At 47.0% G+C, this 13,764-nt stretch overlaps 1 protein-coding gene across 3 annotated transcripts in view; it reads left to right on the top strand.

The window, feature by feature from the left end:
• The window catches only part of AMOT (angiomotin), a 174,925-nt gene that overhangs the window by 110,912 nt on the left and 50,249 nt on the right, over positions 1 to 13,764 (top strand). For all 3 annotated transcript variants that reach the window (XM_069211132.1, XM_069211150.1, XM_069211141.1), the window contains exon 8: positions 12,631 to 12,780. In XM_069211132.1, coding sequence (XP_069067233.1) covers positions 12,631 to 12,780 — 150 coding nt within the window. The remainder of the gene's footprint in view (positions 1 to 12,630; positions 12,781 to 13,764) is intronic.

Here is a 13,764-nt window from a genome sequence, read left to right on the forward strand (position 1 = left end):
CACAGGAAAAGGCATGACTTATGCATGCCTTCCACTAATGAAATGAAGTGAATTGTAAAAGGCAAGCCCACAAACCAACCAAACTCATGGGCGTGGTTAAAAGCCCATAGAGAGATTACACGAGGGACACAGCGCTTTGCGCTCAACCCAAAAAAACGAAGTCATTTTAAAGTGCAACCCAAGGAAGGTCTACACTTGAATAAAAGGAGACTGGCTCTTGCATGTGAATTGCAGCAGGTGCATGTGCCACTGTGCTGCGGCAGCACTGCCTGCAGGCCTCTGTTTGCTGCTGAGCTGTAGGTAACAGCTGCTGGCCTTTGCCTCACAAGAAACTGGGGCTGCTTGGGTTCAGGTTCAAGTGCTGGGCAATTTGGGCCTGTGCTGTGTTGGAAAGTACCCTATTTTTGGCATTGTTACCCACACTTTTTGCCTTCTGTCAGTGTGTTTTGACTGTCACTGGGATCTTGCTAACCAGGACCCCGTGACTTTGCTCTCTCCCTCTAAATCTGGTTGCTTAGGACTTTGCACACCCCACTATTTGCATACTGGTGCCCCCACATAAGTCCCTAGTATATGGTATTTAGGTACCCAGGGCATTGGGGCACCAAGGGTTCTCCATGGGCTGCAGCATGTATTGTGCCAACAGTGGGAGCCCTTGCAAAATGTGTCTGCAGGCCTGCAATTGAAGCCTGCGTGAAAAGGCACATAAACCATTTCATCACAGGTCACTGCAAGTGACCCCTGTTGTAGGCCCACCTAGCCCAGAGGGTAGGGTGCAGGACCTGTGTGTGAGGGCACTCCTGCATGAGCAGAGGTGCCCCTACTAACTCCATGCTCCATTTCACTGGACTTTGTAAGTGCGGGGAAGCCATTTTACACTTGTACTGGACACGGATCACTACCTGTGTGCAGCTACATAACTCTGAACCTGGGCATGTTTGGTATCAAACATGTCGGAATCATACCCCTGTACTTTTGCCAGTATTGGTTGTATGATTCTATGCACTCTGGGGGCTCTTCTGTGGTTTTCGGGCAGCCTGTGCTGCTCCCACCCCTCAGACAGGCTCCTGCCCTCCTGCTGCTTGTCTAGCTTAGGCAGAGAAATGCAGAACAAAGGATTTCCTGTGGGAGAGGGAGGTAGCACGCTTTCCCTTGGAAATAGGTGTTTCATGGCTTGGGAGGGGTAGCCTCCCCAAGCCACCGGTATGCTTTGAAGGGCACATTGGTGCCCTCCTTGCATAAACCGGTTTGCACCAGTCGAGGGACCCTAGTCCCTGCTCTGGTGTGAAACTGGGCAATGAAAAGGGGATTGACCATTCCCCTGTCCATCACCACCCCGGGGGTGGTGCCCAGAGCTCCTCCAGGTGGCCACTTGATTCTGCTATCTTGAATCCAAGGTGGGCAGAGGCTGCTGGGAGCATCTGAGTGGCCCGGTCAGGCAGGTGATGTCAAACCCCCTCCTGATAGGTGGTCACCCTGCTGGTGACCAGTTCCCCCTTCCTGGGCTATTTAGGGTCTCCCTCTTGGGTGCGTCCTCAGGTTCGACGTGCAAGATTCCAGCAGAACTCCTGCATCATTTACTTCATCCTCGGGCCACTGGAACTGCAACTGGACCCTCCAGGAACCGACAATCTGCAACTTCAGCGACGACCCCGCTGTGCAATATTGTTTTTCTGGCTCCTTCTAGCAGATGCAACATTTCTCCGGCTGTGCATCCTCTGAGGGTGACGAGTCTTTAGCCTGCACAAGAAGTAAGAAGGAATCTCCCTTGGAGTGAAGGAGTCACTCCCCTGCATCTGCAGACCCTAACTGCAACAACGACCGGCTGCATGGAGCTTCTCTCCTCCAAAGCTGCGTGGATCCTGCGTCACACCTGGTGCTCTGGAGTGGTCACCTTGGTCCTCTCTACCAGCTTTCCAACTTGGTAGATGGTAAGTCCTTGCCTCTCCTGCTTCTCCAGCGACGTGGAACTCCTCTTCCGGTGTGCTGAGTGGGCCTCACTATGACTCCTGTGCCTGCTGCCTGTGCTTCGCCTTTGGGAGCTGCCTCATCTTCTTGCGACTCTTCCAGCTGCTGAGGGTCACCCCGGACTCCCCTCCTTGGGTCAAGTCCCTCGACCTTGCTGGTCTTCTTCTGCCTTGCAAAACCTTCTTCTCCGACTCTTGCATTTGTCTAGGCTTGTTGATGGTTTTCCAGCACCACTAACAGACTGCATCCCGACCCCTGAAGTGGGACATCACTTGCATCTCCTCTGGAACTCCTCTTCTGCTCCTGTGCTGCACTGCTGACTTTCCTCATCCACTGTCGACCTGGTTCTGCATCCGCAGAAGGATGGGCAGTGGCTCCTACCACAACCGGATACTCCATCACAAACTGGACTGGGTCCCCTTACTTTGCAGGTCCTCTTCTGTCAGGATCTACCTCTGGGTTCTACCAGTCTTGTCTGGGTGTTACACAATTCTTTTCCTTCTGTTGGGTTTGGGGAAAACCAGGTACTTACCTCTTCTCGCCTGGTCGCTGGGGGGGACCCTGGTACTCACCTTTTTGGGGTTCCTAGTTCCTCCAGCTCCCTTCTCCTGATTGCACATTTTTGGGTGGGGGACTGCCATTCGCATTCCACTTTCTTAGTATATAGTTTGGTCCCCCGTAGGGCCCTCCATGTTTGCTATTGCTTTTACTAATACCTATTGCTTTCTATGCTATTTTCTCATTGCTAATGTGTATATAGTAGTGTGTTTGCTTACCTCCAGTTGGGGTATTGCCTATACAGTATTTCAGTATTTGTATTACCATAATAAAACACCTCTATTTTTGTAACACTGTGTGGTTCTTTCATGTGTGTAAGTGCTGTGTGACTGTAGTGGTATTGCATAAGCTTTGCATGTCTCCTAGATAAGTCTTGGCTGCTCATCCACAGCCACCTCTAGAGAACCCTGGCTTCCTAGACACTGCCTACACTTCACTAATAGGGGATACCTAGACCAGATATAAGGCAATAACACCATATGTACTCACCACACTCCAGGCCAGCTTCCTCTAGGCTGTTCCTATTACAGGAGAAGCCAGGCAGATTTGCACGTGGTTTGTGCCTGACTGCAGTGGGACAGAACACAAAAAGAACACAAGCATTGGCAAAGTCTGTAGTTCTGGGTGTAATCTGCCAAAGCCGGAGCAGACAAATATGACTTTTGCTGTAAAGTATTTCTCATGCCCTTCAATACAAACACACTAATGGAGGTGGAAGGATACGCTCACACACCGAGCAGCATTAGGTGAGAGATGAATATTGGACTGGGATGAGCCGAGACATGATTGACAAAATCTCGGACCAGAAGTTGAAACGGTTGAAGCCAAAGCCCATTCTAAGTATTTTGTTAGTATTAGGTCTATTTGACAGCTGTGATGTCAAAAGCTAGAGCCAACCAAAAACGATTGATTGGAATCCAGGTCAGTGTAATAACCAATGGCTGAGATTACTTTAAAAAATTTCACCAATTACTTTTTTCCTCTGGCTGTGAACAGTGGCTTCTGGGTGTGATGTGCTACAGCAATCTCAGCACCTTCCAGGTGAGCATCCGTGCTACAGATAAACTCTCTGGAGCATCCGCGCTAGAGATATAGTCTCTGGAGCATCGATGCTACAGATATTCCTGCATCGGTGCTACAGATATTCCTGCATTGGAGCAGATATTCCTGCATCGGTGCTACAGATATTCCTGCATCGGAGCATCAGTGCTACAGATATTCAGATATTCTTGCATCCGAGAATCAGTGCTTCAGATATTCCTACATCGGAGCATCAGTGCTACAGATATTCCTGCGTCGGTGCTACAGATATTCCTGCGTCGGAGCATCGGTGCTACAGATATTCCTGCATCGGAGCATCGGTGCTACAGATATTCCTGCATCAGCGCATTGGTGCTACAGATATTCCTGCATCGGAGCATCAGTGCCACAGATATTTCTGCATCAGAGCAGATATTCCTGCATCAGTGCTACAGATATTCCTGCATTGGAACATCAGTGCTACAGATATTCCTGCATCGGTGCTACAGATATTCCTGCATCGGAGAAGATATTCCTGCATCAGTGCTATAGATATTCCTGCATCGGAGCATCGGTGCTACAGATATTCAGATATTCTTGCATCCGAGAATCAGTGCTACAGATATTCCTACATCGGAGCATCAGTGCTACAGATATTCCTGCATCGGAGCATCAGTGCTACACATATTCCTGCATCGGAGCATCGGTGCTACAGATATTCAGATATTCTTGCATCCGAGAATCAGTGCTACAGATATTCCTACATCGGAGCATCAGTGCTACAGATATTCCTGCATCGGAGCATCAGTGCTACAGATATTCCTGCATCGGAGCATCGGTGCTACAGATATTCAGATATTCTTGCATCCGAGAATCAGTGCTACAGATATTCCTACATCGGAGCATCAGTGCTACAGATATTCCTGCATCGGAGCATCAGTGCTACAGATATTCCTGCATCAAAGCATCAGTGCTACAGATGTTCTTGCGTCCGAGCATCGGTGCTACAGATATTCAGATATTCTTGCGTCCGATAATTGGTGCTACAGATATTCCTACATCGGAGCATTGGTGGTACAGATATTCCTGCATTGGTGCTACAGATAGTCCTGCATCGGTGCTACAGATATTCTGGCGTCCGAGCATCGGTGCTACAGATATTCCTGCATTGGAGCATCGGTGCTACAGATATTCCTACATCGGAGCAGATATTCCTGCATCGGGCATCAGTGCTACAGATATCCCTGCATCAAAGCATTGGTGCTACAGATATTCTTGCATCCGAGCATCGGTGCTACAGATATTCTGGCGTCCGAGCATCGGTGCTACAGATATTCCTGCATCGGTGCTACAGATATTCCTGCATCGGAGCATCAGTGCTACAGATATTCCTGCATCAAAGCATTGGTGCTACAGATATTCTTGCGTCCGAGCATTGGTGCTACAGATATTCAGATATTCTTGCGTCCGATAATTGGTGCTACAGATATTCCTGCATCGGTGCTACAGATATTCCTGCATCGGTGCTACAGATATCCCTGCATCGGTGCTACAGATATCCCTGCATCAAAGCATTGGTGCTACAGATATTCTTGCGTCCGAGCATCGGTGCTACAGATATTCTGGCGTCCGAGCATCGGTGCTACAGATATTCCTGCATCGGTGCTACAGATATTCCTGCATCGGAGCATCAGTGCTACAGATATTCCTGCATCGGAGCATCAGTGCTACAGATATTCCTGCATCAAAGCATTGGTGCTACAGATATTCTTGCGTCCGAGCATTGGTGCTACAGATATTCAGATATTCTTGCGTCCGATAATTGGTGCTACAGATATTCCTGCATCGGTGCTACAGATATCCCTGCATCAAAGCATTGGTGCTACAGATATTCTTGCGTCCGAGCATCGGTGCTACAGATATTCTGGCGTCCGAGCATCGGTGCTACAGATATTCCTGCATCGGTGCTACAGATATTCCTACATCGGAGCAGATATTCCTGCATCGGAGCATCAGTGCTACAGATATCCCTGCATCAAAGCATCGGTGCTACAGATATTCTTGCGTCCGAGCATCGGTGCTACAGATATTCTTGCATCTGATAATTGGTGCTACAGATATTCCTGCATCGCAGCATCGGTGCTACAGATATCCCTACATTGGAGCATCGGTGCTACAGATATTCCTGCGTCGGAGCATCGGTGCTACAGATATTCTTGCACGTTATATTGCTGAGTCCTGCTAGGATGCATGAGCTTGCAGTGCAGGACTGACTTTGGGCTGGGAGTAAAGACAGGGCTTTATTAAGAACAACGAATATATGAAGACCGTTTTCTGTTACTTTGTTCAATATGATTAGTAGTCTTACTGCGGATTCCACTTGTAGGGTGACCCTGCAAATATTTTAACAGCGTTGTCGAAGTCGACTTGCCATTTGAGCTGGTGGAAAGTTTTTGATGAATAAAGGTGTCGGGCAAGTGTAAATTCTCTTCTCGCAAAAACACGAATAATTAAAAAAAAAAAAAAGAAAGCTATCAAAATGTGGTTTCTGTGGAAGATATCAGTGAGAAATACTCAATTTTCTTTTCCTTAGAAATGCTTGCATGAGTTACTATTTAAAACCACCCGTGAGCGTCACTGTTACAGCGCATACCAGCTTCATACCATACCAGGCACATGAGATCCACTCATAACCGCCAGTACAGCACCTGTCATTAAGGAATGGAGCGTTTGTGCTGTACAGTTTGCGCAGTAGCGGCCACAATTCCTTATCTACTGCCTCTAGCCTCACGAGACCCAGTGACACTGTACTGGTTGTCAGAGACACACTCCGGTGAACCTAGCATGGTGTCCTGTGACGTTTGTGTGATGTGACTGGCCTCGTCTGCCTCACTGTCCCTGTTGCAGTGTTTATGATGTAATTCTGTACCATAAGCATCTGTTGTTCATTTCTCGTAGAGCTGGCGCAAAATCATAGCGCCTGGTGGCAGTATTCCCATATGTGCTGTCTGCATTGATCTGCTACTTTCTAACCATGACAGTTTGGCACAGTTATTCATTTACCCCACAGTCGGACATGCTCCCAGCTACAATAACGCTGTGATATCCCTGCACACCACGACTGCAGTGTTGCCTTTTGTGAGCCAAGGTTCACATGTTGTTAGCTCTGTAAACACTGCCCAGCAAATGTGTGCCATGACCCGAGCTGTCTGCTATGTTAAGGCGTCTTTTCAATCACACCGTTCAGTTATGAATATTGAACTTGCAGTTCACTTACAAAAGATGAGATGGATGGCTTTGCCTGCTGAAACATTCTGTCCCTTTTCTCTTTCCCTTGCTCGGAACAAGCCAGAAAGGCGTTAACACGAGTTAGACTGGAAACGAAGGAATGTTGTCAGACGAGTGTGTCACGCGCTGCACTCTGGCTGCACGTGCGCAGTCTGCATGTCTTGGCCCGGGGGAGAGTCCGCTCACTGCGGCCTTTAGCACCCTTCTTGTGATTGACCTCGTTGGACTTCACCAGAAGGGCCCTGGACGAGCCTTTTAAGAAGGCACACGGCCGAAAATGTATGTAGGATGTGCACAATGGAAACACAACTGCAACGAAACCATTTCCTGAGATCTCGCACGTTTCAGAGTTTTTTTTTGTTGGACAGATGTGGCTATTCTTTTTAGCTTGCAGGGCGCTTAGTGCTGTGAACGCTGGCTGTTGAATCGAGTTTATCCACATGTCACGAACTTGACCGCTTTACATAGATTCTAAGTGGGGATCGGGGAACTGTTTTTGAGAAGAGGCGTCTCATTATGCAAAATTGTAGTGGGTAAATTATCAAACTTTAAACATTTTCCAGCAAAATTAAATTTCCATCTATTAGGCCACAATTTAGTGTTTTATAAAAACGTTTCCTTCAATTCTTTCCCAAATTGAAGCAAGGTAAGAATGGTCCTGATGGATACAGGCTTGGCCAGCTTTAGGGCAGTGCGGCTGGTGCGGAGCTCTTGGTGCTGATAGTAGCTGGGGGGGGGGGGAGTTGGAGTGGGAGTGGCACTGACCTCAAAGGGGACACTGTGTTTAGCAATAACTTAAAAAAAGCACCTGCTGTAGATTTCCTTGTGCTTCCAGCTTTCAGGCAGCAATGAAAATGTCATGATAACTCTTGTGATAAATCATCCTGATAGGGAGAGATCAGAGTTTGTCTAGTGGCAGTGTTGGCTCTCCATAAAGTAGCACAGAGGGTTAATATACTTGCTGCAAAGAAAATATCTGTATTTTATGTGGATAGCTGAGTGGATCAGTAAAGCCAGCCTTTACCAGCACTTTAAAACAAGTGAAATGCATGTGAGAGAGGGTCTATGGCTAAATGGATGGGCACTTTTGCTGGGTGATAGTGAGGGAAGGGGGAGGGGAGTATGCCCAAAAAGATTGTCATACCAGACACCGCCAGTGCTAAAGCCAGCGCTGGATACAGGAATGTTGTTTCAGGAAGCCATTTGTGTGGAGGCAAAAGAAAAAGATAAAGCCAAATACAAATGTGTCGGAAGGTGAATTGCCTACTTGTCAAGGCAGCGTTTAAGATGTCCTACAGTTTTGAAAAATACATATGGGAGTGACTAAACATAGGTGGCACCTATTGCTCTTTAGAGGCGGGTAGTAGAAGCCCATCGTGTCCTAAACCCCTTGTTTTCAATCTAGGATATGACTCATTAGAGCCAGACTTGGCACCAGAGTGATTTCTGGACCTACTGCGGACTGGTCCCGTTTCACAAATCCATTTTGAGCAGCTCCCAGTAACTCCTCAGGCTTCCACTGTGAGTTTGGTAAATGGGTGTAAGGAAATGCCTCCTTGGCATGGTTGCCCCCTGACTTTTTGCCTTTGCTGATGCTATGTTTCCAATTGAAAGTGTGCTGAGGCCTGCTAACCAGGCCCCAGCACCAGTGTTCTTTCCCTAACCTGTACTTTTGTATCCACAATTGGCAGACCCTGGCATCCAGATAAGTCCCTTGTAACTGGTACTTCTAGTACCAAGGGCCCTGATGCCAAGGAAGGTCTCTAAGGGCTGCAGCATGTCTTATGCCACCCTGGAGACCTCTCACTCAGCACAGACACACTGCTTGCCAGCTTGTGTGTGCTAGTGAGAACAAAACGAGTAAGTCGACATGGCACTCCCCTCAGGGTGCCATGCCAGCCTCTCACTGCCTATGCAAGTATAGGTCAGTCACCCCTCTAGCAGGCCTTACAGCACTAAGGCAGGGTGCACTATACCATAGGTGAGGGTACCAGTGCATGAGCATGGTACCCCTACAGTGTCTAAACAAAACCTTAGACATTGTAAGTGCAGGGTAGCCATAAGAGTATATGGTCTGGGAGTTTGTCAAACACGAACTCCACAGCACCATAATGGCTACACTGAAAACTGGGAAGTTTGGTATCAAACTTCTCAGCACAATAAATGCACACTGATGCCAGTGTACATTTTATTGCAAAATACACCCCAGAGGGCACCTTAGAGGTGCCCCCTGAAACTTAACCGACTGTCTGTGTAGGCTGACTAGTTCCAGCAGCCTGCCACACTAGAGACATGTTGCTGGCCCCATGGGGAGAGTGCCTTTGTCACTCTGAGGCCAGTAACAAAGCCTGCACTGGGTGGAGATGCTAACACCTCCCCCAGGCAGGAGCTGTAACACCTGGCGGTGAGCCTCAAAGGCTCACCCCTTTGTCACAGCCCAGCAGGGCACTCCAGCTTAGTGGAGTTGCCCGCCCCCTCCGGCCACGGCCCCCACTTTTGGCGGCAAGGCTGGAGGGAACAAAGAAAGCAACAAGGAGGAGTCACTGGCCAGTCAGGACAGCCCCTAAGGTGTCCTGAGCTGAGGTGACTCTAACTTTTAGAAATCCTCCATCTTGCAGATGGAGGATTCCCCCAATAGGGTTAGGATTGTGACCCCCTCCCCTTGGGAGGAGGAACAAAGAGGGTGTACCCACCCTCAGGGCTAGTAGCCATTGGCTACTAACCCCCCAGACCTAAACACGCCCTTAAATTTAGTATTTAAGGGCTACCCTGAACCCTAGAAAATTAGATTCCTGCAACTACAAGAAGAAGAACTGCCTAGCTGAAAAACCCCTGCAGAGGAAGACCAGAAGACAACAACTGCTTTGGCTCCAGAAACTCACCGGCCTGTCTCCTGCCTTCCAAAGATCCTGCTCCAGCGACGCCTTCCAAAGGGACCAGCGACCTCGACATCCTCTGAGGACTGCCCCTGCTTCGAAAAGACAAGAAACTCCCGAGGACAGCGGACCTGCTCCAAGAAAAGCTGCAATTTTGTTTCCAGCAGCTTTAAAGAACCCTGCAAGCTCCCCGCAAGAAGCGTGAGACTTGCAACACTGCACCCGGCGACCCCGACTCGGCTGGTGGAGATCCAACACCTCAGGAGGGACCCCAGGACTACTCTAAGACTGTGAGTACAAAAACCTGTCCCCCCTGAGCCCCCACAGCGCCGCCTGCAGAGGGAATCCCGAGGCTTCCCCTGACCGCGACTCTTTGAATCCTAAGTCCCGACACCTGGGAGAGACCCTGCACCCGCAGCCCCCAGGACCTGAAGAACCGGACTTTCACTGGAGGAGTGACCCCCAGGAGTCCCTCTCCCTTGACCAAGTGGAGGTTTCCCCGAGGAACCCCCCCCTTGCCTGCCTGCAGCGCTAAAGAGATCCCTAGATCTCCCATTGACTTCCATTACAAACCCAACGCTTGTTTCTACACTGCACCCGGCCGCCCCCGCGCTGCTGAGGGTGAAATTTCTGTGTGGGCTTGTGTCCCCCCCGGTGCCCTACAAAACCCCCCTGGTCTGCCCTCCGAAGACGCGGGTACCTACCTGCAAGCAGACCGGAACCGGGGCACCCCCTTCTCTCCATTCTAGCCTATGCGTTTTGGGCACCACATTGAACTCTGCACCTGACCGGCCCTGAGCTGCTGGTGTGGTGACTTTGGGGTTGCTCTGAACCCCCAACGGTGGGCTACCTTGGACCAAGAACTAAGCCCTGTAAGTGTCTTACTTACCTGGTTAACCTAACAAATACTTACCTCCCCTAGGAACTGTGAAAATTGCACTGTGTCCACTTTTAAAACAGCTATTTGTGAATAACTTGAAAAGTATACATGCAATTTTGATGATTTGAAGTTCCTAAAGTACTTACCTGCAATACCTTTCGAATGAGATATTACATGTAGAATTTGAACCTGTGGTTCTTAAAATAAACTAAGAAAATATATTTTTCTATATAAAAACCTATTGACTGGATTTGTCTCTGAGTGTGTGTACCTCATTTATTGTCTATGTGTATGTACAACAAATGCTTAACACTACTCCTTGGATAAGCCTACTGCTCGACCACACTACCACAAAATAGAGAATTAGTATTATCTATTTTTACCACTATTTTACCTCTAAGGGGAACCCTTGGACTCTGTGCATGCTATTCCTTACTTTGAAATAGCACATACAGAGCCAACTTCCTACAATGGGTCTCACTGATTAGAAAATTGAGGTTTGTATGTTTTTGAGCAGGCATTACAACATTGTGACTTTGCTGTGCATAAGATGTCTTAGCGGTAGGTGTACCCTTTAGTGTTTCTGTTTTACTGGTGGCAAGCTGAGTTACATGTGCTTGTGCCACAGAAATTATGGGTTGCTAATTATGGGGTGATTCCACTTATGGTGTTCATGGACCCTAATGCAAGCAAGGGAAATGTATCCCCCAGTTAGGTATTAGAAGACAGCTGTAACCAGTGAATTGTCAGCTCTTCGCAAGCTGAAAGTTAAAGACCTGGTTAAATCCCTAGTGCCAGTACACAGACGACTCCAGGTGATTGATAGCCTATGGGCAACTGATTAGTGTCTGCCCCTGTAGCTATACCTTGGTGCCACAAACCTTTAGTTGAAGATGTTGACAGTGAATTGACGTATAATGGACTGCATAGGTCAAACCTTCTGCTGTGCAGTCCTTTGTATATAGCATCTTTTGCCAGCTCATAAATGGAGTAAAACCTGAATAAGTTCACCATTGACCATTGTCACTTCATCCTTTTTCTTCTCCGTGTATGCCTGTGGCGATTGTTTTTAAGTAATCCTGTCCAGTGAAAGTATTGTTGGGGATAGTCTTTCATAATCCGATATGAGATGCATTTGCTTCCTTCGACTACTTTATCCATTGGTCTACAGCGGTGGCATATTTGTGAAGTAGCGGAACCTATGACATTTTGCTTACACCTGTTGTACTGCAACACACCCAGCAGCAGCGTTTATTAAATTCTTGCAAATCGCAAACCAAATTAGGTTTTCATCTAAAGTGAGATTGCTTGATGGAGGATGGGACTTCCGGGTTGAGAGTTGTGGTCAGCCTGCTCCATTGCTTCCCTCACTTGGCACAAATATTGGGTTTTGAGATGCAAAATCCGATTGTGATTCACAGACTCAGGATGGGGGTATTTTTTCACACAGGGATGTCACGAATGCAGAGGTTCAGATAAGTATGCTGATGTCAGCAGTCATGGGTGACAACAAGTGGGTGTTCCAGTGACATACGTAAATGATGTGAACACCCAACAATTCTTAATTGTGGATATTCACAAACAAATGCTTCTGTCACACTTCTCTGCACTTATGAACATAGGTCCACATAAAGTAGGTGTAAATAGTGCAGAAACAGTGGAAAGTGTGTAGTTGTTTTCTTTGTAATATGAAAAAAATGTTAGATAATGTTGACAAGTTTCCAACTCTACCCATGAAGATTTCGGACTAGGCAGAGCACTTTATCTGTATAGCTGGGTTGGAGAAATCTTCAGGTTCAGGTAGGATAGGCGCACACCTCTCTGTTTTATATACCTGTTTTAAAATAAGTCATACATGTGTATTACGCATCGTGACATGAAGAGATTTTTTTTTTTTCAATCGGGCCATCCGCTGCTCATGTTCTTGTTGAAAGCGCAGGTGCCCACATTGTATTTCTCAGCATTCCTCAGTCTATTCACACATTCATATTCCTGAAGACCCTCACACATTCCTCATTTGTCTTGTCCACAACCTACCAGCTGAAGAAGAAGCAGGTGTATGTGGAGAAGGTGGAGAAGATGCAGCAAGCCTTGGTGCAGCTGCAGGCGGCTTGTGAGAAGCGGGAGCAGCTCGAGCACAAGCTCAGAACCCGACTGGAGCGGGAGCTGGAGTCCCTGCGCATGCAGCAGGTAGGACCGCCAGGCCGGCGAGGTCTTGTCTTTCTGCAGTAAACCTCTAGCCTTCCTTTAAAAATTAGCGGTGTAGAATTGATGGGATTGTGTGTTCTCGGTCATTGTGATGGTTTAATCTTTAGTAAAAGTAGGAAGCCTTTTGACAAATTTGGTAGAATTCTTTTCTTATGTTAGAATTGTTCAATTAATTCATACACTATTAGATTTGAAAGTACAAAAGCTGATAATTACTATATGTGTATTCATTCTAGTTGTGAAATTATATTCTAAATGGCCATTCCCTGGCAATCACTCAGTAGTTTTAGCACCGATCTTAATGTATTATCTATATAGAATGAAAGTGCAAAAAGCCAAGTCTGAGTTTAGGGAATGCAAGTCTGATATTAGAACTGCCAGGTCACAAATAGTGGGAGAAAATGGACACTGACTTTTTTGCAAGTTGTCTTTCACTACTTTGCAGTGTGATCATTTTACTAATAACCATTAAAGGAGGGTGATATTATAAAGTGTAAGGCGCCCCAACTCTCCCAATCCAGAAAGCTCAAGTAAACTATGTTACGGTGCTCTGCACTAGGGTCTCACCCCCTAACCACCCTTAAAGGTTAAGTTAATTAACCAATGTTATATAGAATGTGAAGGCACACGTAAAAATACCAAACAAGTTTCACAATCACAGTATAAAGTATCCCATTAATATATTTTCAAAAAACAAAATAGTAACATATGAATATAGTAATTAAATTTTACAATAGAGTCCAAATCCAATCCCAAGTCGAAATCAGCTGTCCAAATTATATATTCCTTCGATGTTTGTTTCTGCCATCTAGTTCATAGTTCCAAGCGTTTTTTAATCCATCATAATTCAAAAGATTTCGTTTTTTAATGTTCCATGAATTAACTCATGTATCTTTATATCGAAATTTCCAAAAGTTCCTTGTTCATCCGCTCTCAATACTCACTTACATATCCGTCATATTTAAC

The sequence above is a fragment of the Pleurodeles waltl genome, chromosome 2_1, assembly GCF_031143425.1.
Source record: "Pleurodeles waltl isolate 20211129_DDA chromosome 2_1, aPleWal1.hap1.20221129, whole genome shotgun sequence".
In the NCBI taxonomy this organism is placed as follows: Eukaryota; Metazoa; Chordata; class Amphibia; order Caudata; family Salamandridae; genus Pleurodeles; species Pleurodeles waltl.